This window comes from Mesitornis unicolor, unplaced genomic scaffold (assembly GCF_000695765.1).
Source record: "Mesitornis unicolor isolate BGI_N332 unplaced genomic scaffold, ASM69576v1 scaffold34603, whole genome shotgun sequence".
Lineage (NCBI taxonomy): Eukaryota > Metazoa > Chordata > Aves > Mesitornithiformes > Mesitornithidae > Mesitornis > Mesitornis unicolor.
This window is the reverse complement of record NW_010177256.1, coordinates 1089-5963: the sequence shown is the minus strand read 5'-3', so window position 1 is coordinate 5963 and position 4875 is coordinate 1089. Positions and strand designations below refer to the sequence as shown.

The window sequence follows — 4875 nt, the reverse complement described above, 5'->3', positions numbered from 1 at the left end:
TCGGCCCGCGGCAGCAGGTCACTCTGCGGACGTCCTTGCGGGACGAGACGGGCGAGCTCTTCCAGGCCTGCGCCCTCTACCAAGCGGGGGACGACGGAGAACTGGACCTCGCCCGCTGTCCTGCACTGCCGGGAGGCAGCTTCTCCGGCCTGGAGCCCATGGGGCTGCTCTGGGCTCTGCAGCCCCAGAAGCCTTTCTGGCGGCTGGTGAAGCGAGACGTGCAGAGCCCCTTCCTCCTGCAGCTGGAGGTGTTTGAGGGCCATGGGGAGCCTCCTGGGCAGCTCCTGGCCCAGGCGCAACACGAGCGGTCGTTCCTGCGGGATGGGGTACGGAGAGTCCCGGTGCGAGAGGGGAAGATCCGGGCCACGCTTTTCCTGCCTCCTGGTGAGTACTGGCCATGCCAGGCTCCTTCACTTACCCCCGGGGGCTGCTTCTGCTCGTCCCTGTGCTCCAAGCTTTGGAGCCAGATCCCTTCCAGACCCAGCTTAAGCCCGGTACCAGGTGAAGGACAAGGGGTAGCTGGTCCTCGCCAGCTGGCACTGGACATTCTTCGAGGGGTGGCCTGATCAGCCCAACTGGCTTTGATCTGCTGGCCACACTCTTCACATAGTGCAGTTATGTGTGTGAAAACAAACATGAGTTTGTTTCATTAACTTGTATTTGACATGAAGACATAGATCACAGTACCTTTCTTGTTTCCCAATGCCGTGGGAGGTGGTGTCAGCCAACCTGCAAAGTACCTTTCCTCTACCTGTCTGTTTTCCCAGGGATTCAGTTAGTAATTCTCTGAGTAAGTTGATGGTTTCTCTCCAAATACCGAGTTCTAAACCTGCTGCTTCCCTTCCCAGCCTTTTCCCATATCCTCAACTCAGTCATTTAATAGTTGCTGCAGCCCAAGCTGCCTTTTGCTGCCACGTTTGCCCCCATTTTCTGTTTTTGAGTGGAAGATGAATTAAAACATTAGACAGGTTTGCCTGTACAGTATTTTTGTCAGAAAATGATCGAGAAGGTCTGTGACGTTTCCAGATTGTTTTACAAATGCTGTATTTTCCTCCCAGCAGCTGTCCAGACTTCTCCCAGTGGTCTGTAGGAAGCCTCATCTCTTGCCTCGTCTTGGTTGGGTGGTTTGTAGCAGCCCCACCACCACCACATCCCACCTTTCCTTCCCCTTGTGACCCAGAGGCTTTCACAAAGCAGGTCTCCAGAACTCCACATACTCAAGGAGCTCCTTTATGTGGCACGTGCTTTCCCCTCTCCCCCTTCTTCCCTGCCTGACTCTGGTAACTCAAAATTGTATGTGCTGTCTCAGCCAATGTCCCCTCAACTCTGTGTTGTAGCCCTGTGGCTGGAGGTGAATTTCCAGTTGTTGTTTGTTGCCCAAATTTTGCATGTTAGTCTGCAGGCACCTGATGGAAGCCTCACCATTCCTTCTGAGCAGGGATGGGAGACTCCCTCTTACCCTCCTGCTTTCCATAATTTGTTACCAGTTTGCAGCAGTCCCTCTCAGCTCTGGACTTCAGTCTCTGTCCCCTGAAGAACCTAATGTAAAGCTTCCCTCACCAGCTTAGCGAGGTTACAAATATTTTCTTCTCTTTGTCCCAGTATAAATGGCTATCGTACATTCACACTGCAACTGAGAAGCTGGAACCATCGGAAGATGAGATTTTCTTTGATCACCTCTTCTGAGGAATGCACTGGGGCGAAGTCCCCCGGGTATTTTTGAAGCAGAGCTCGATACCTTTGCAGTGAGTTCACGTGATGTAAAGAACTAGTTGTCAAGAGATCCCTTCCCTTTGAGCCATGTGTTCTCTGGTGTTATCCAAAACATTAGTAGGCCTGCTATTTTGGGCTGTCTTGTTTTATCTTGAAGGAATGTAGCCATTTACTGAAAACTGGCACAGTAATTTAGGACCCTTAGTGCCATTCTGCTGCTCTGTGTTTTTCTCTTTTTTAAAAAAACAAAATCCCAAGCATATGAAGATGGAATATAAATTAAAAACTGTGGGTTCATGTGTCCTGTTATGTGGTCTCTTCCAGGAAATGGCCCCTTTCCAGGAATTATTGACTTGTATGGAACTGGAGGAGGGCTCCCTGAATACAGGGCATGCCTGCTGGCCAACTATGGCTTTGCTGTGCTGGCTCTGGCTTACTACGGCTATGAAGATCTCCCTAAAAGGATGGAAGAATTCCACCTGGAATATTTTGAAGAAGCCATCAACTATATGTTACAGCACACCCAGGTTGGTTTGTTCACTGACACTCTCTCACTACAGAGAACTCTCATTAGACTGCAGATGGAGCAGGGCTGCCGTACTTAGAATAGCACCTCTGTCCAAGTTGGCTGTCATTAATTTGTTTCATATCTTTAACTCCCATTACAGTGGATTTCTGGGAGATTATTCCAATTCTTCCTTTTGAACTGGCCGGGTGACGCAGTGAGGTGGGTCACATACTCGTAATTTCTGCTCCATTTATCCCAGTGTCATAACTAGGGTACTAATTGCCTGGAGGTTTATTGGACTTCCAGCGGGCCTTTGGGGCGTTTATTTTCAGTAGAATGTCTAAATGCTAAATGCTCTTTTCAGTCAGGAAGCACATGATAAGCTTCTGTGATCCAGGTCTCAAGGAAATGCATCAGTACACGTTTGTTACTGTGTATTGTGTAAGCTGTTAAAGTCATTGCAAGGTATTTGGTGAGTGTGGTTTTTAGTAGCTGGTTGAGGACTTGGTCTAAGTCGGCACCTCTTGGAAGACAGCCCTGCTCAGTTCTGCTTCTGCTTCCAAGTAGCTGTGCGTGACAGTAACTAGAATTGCACAGGGCAACACTTGGTCTCTCTGGAGAACTCAAATACCTTCCTCAACCTCAGAAGGGTAAGTCGTTGTTAAAAGTCTTGGCTGCTTTTCAGTCGCCCTAACTGCTCATGCCACCTTTCTGCCCAAAAACTTCTCAAAATTGTTTCTCACCCTCCTTTTTTCCCCTAAGAGCAGTACCATAGCCGCCTTTTAATGCCTCCACTGATAGTCCTACTATGTTTTTAACATATTGCAAAGTTGCAGCCATGTTTTCTAATTTCCCTCTTTCCATACTTCAAACTCGGTGGGTTTGAAGTCTATTACACTGGTGATAAGGTGCAAAAGTTATTACATTTTGATGCTGTCTCAGAGCCTTTTTACCCCTGAGGGTCTTTGGATATTGGAGCACTTGTGATATTAGCTAATCTTCTTCCAGTGTTCTTAGAGGATTTCAGCACCCTGTAAGATCATTTAGCTTTTCTATTCTAGTTAATTTGCCTCCCTAAAAGAAAATTAAGGTATCCTGTTCTAGTTTGACTCAGAGGGCTGTACAATTAGTTAAGAAAAATGCTTTTAATAGGTTAAGTTTTTAAGATGTATTTTAATGAGTAAGCTGTCTCGGAATACTTCCTTTTCACTGTGAGTTAGACACCAAGCATACTAGAGGGATGAGAGAGTGGCTGATGCAGAGTCTGCTACCCCATGTTAGATTCTTAAAAGGAGAATCAAAAGCAGTGGTTGAATATAAGAAATACATTACCATTGCTAGTGACAGTATCATACTCATTGCTGGCTTTGAGCTTTCCACATTGAAAGCAAGCATTTGTAGAAGAGGCCTCTCCTACCCCTTTCCTCTTCTTCCCTGAACTGCCTTTTAAGCAAAGTGAATCTGGGGCTGCGCATCTGCATGCTTTCTGCAAGCACAGCTGTATCCTCTGCTGTGCCCTTTAGCACTGAGCCTCGTAGTTTTGTTAGGATGATGCTGCAGTCTCAGCAGGGCTTATGACCATAAATCAAGCACAGAGCAATGGCCCATGGTCCCTCAGATGCGGGCCCTGCACAGAGGACTGTAGATGCCTATACCTGGGGTCCAGATTCAGGACAGACACTGCTGCGAACATGGCAGCATTTTAAAGAAGTGGCGGGCTGTGGTTCATTGCTTGTGGTTTCTCTTCTCCAGGTTAAAGGTCCAGGGATTGGGTTGCTTGGAATCTCGAAGGGGGGTGACCTGTGCGTCTCCATGGCCTCTTTCCTAAAAGGCATCACAGCCACTGCTCTTATCAACGGCTCGGTGGCAAATGTGGGTGCAGTGCTCCGCTACAAAGACGTCACCATTCCACCCCTCGGTATCCATACTGAACGCATCAAGGTCAACAAGTCTGGGATTGCTGATATTATTGATATTCTGAATAACCCGTTAGAAGGGCCAGACCGCCAAAGCTTCATCCCTTTGGAGAAGGCCGAGTGTCGCTTCTTGTTCATTGTTGGCCAGGACGATCACAACTGGAAAAGCGAATTCTTTGCAGTTGAAGGGAGCAAACGTTTGCAAGCTCATGGGAAGGCAAAGCCTGAGATAGTCAGTTATCCTGGAGCAGGGCACTACATTGAACCCCCCTTTTTCCCCATGTGTGCAGCCTCAATGCACCTGCTAGTTGGCAAGCCTGTGATGTGGGGAGGAGAGCCCAAGGCGCACTGCTTGGCACAGATAGATGCTTGGCAGCAGATCCGAGCCTTCTTCCACAAACACCTCACGGGCAAGCCATCTGAAACATCCAATAAGCTGTGATGGGAGTTAGGTTGCTTTACAGATGAAGATAGTGGTGTTTCAAGTTTGTTTTATTAAATGGCTCTGAATGAGAACAAAGGACATCAGAGAATAAGCTACCTGGTTTCTTGGAGGATGATAACAGGCAAGAGCATGAGAGCTGTTTCCTTTTAACACCCTTCTCTAACCTTGGTCTCTTGGTCTCCTGTGGTGTGTAGTATGGGATTACAAGCTGTGGAAGAATGATGGGGTTAAGGCCGCGTCTGCTTTGAATGTGAATTTAAGTGGAAGGTAACTCATCCAAGCTGAGAATTGGG

The 4875-nt window shown here is 47.8% G+C and overlaps 1 protein-coding gene across 1 annotated transcript; it reads left to right on the top strand.

Moving 5' to 3' along the window:
* Positions 1 to 5: 5 nt before the first annotated feature.
* Positions 6 to 4579, top strand: LOC104533630 (acyl-coenzyme A thioesterase 1-like; the record flags this gene model as incomplete). Its single annotated transcript, XM_010182020.1, has 3 exons — positions 6 to 384; positions 2038 to 2240; positions 3974 to 4579. Coding segments are annotated over 3 exons (1188 nt in total), but the record flags the coding sequence as incomplete, so codon positions are not given.
* Positions 4580 to 4875: the final 296 nt, after the last annotated feature.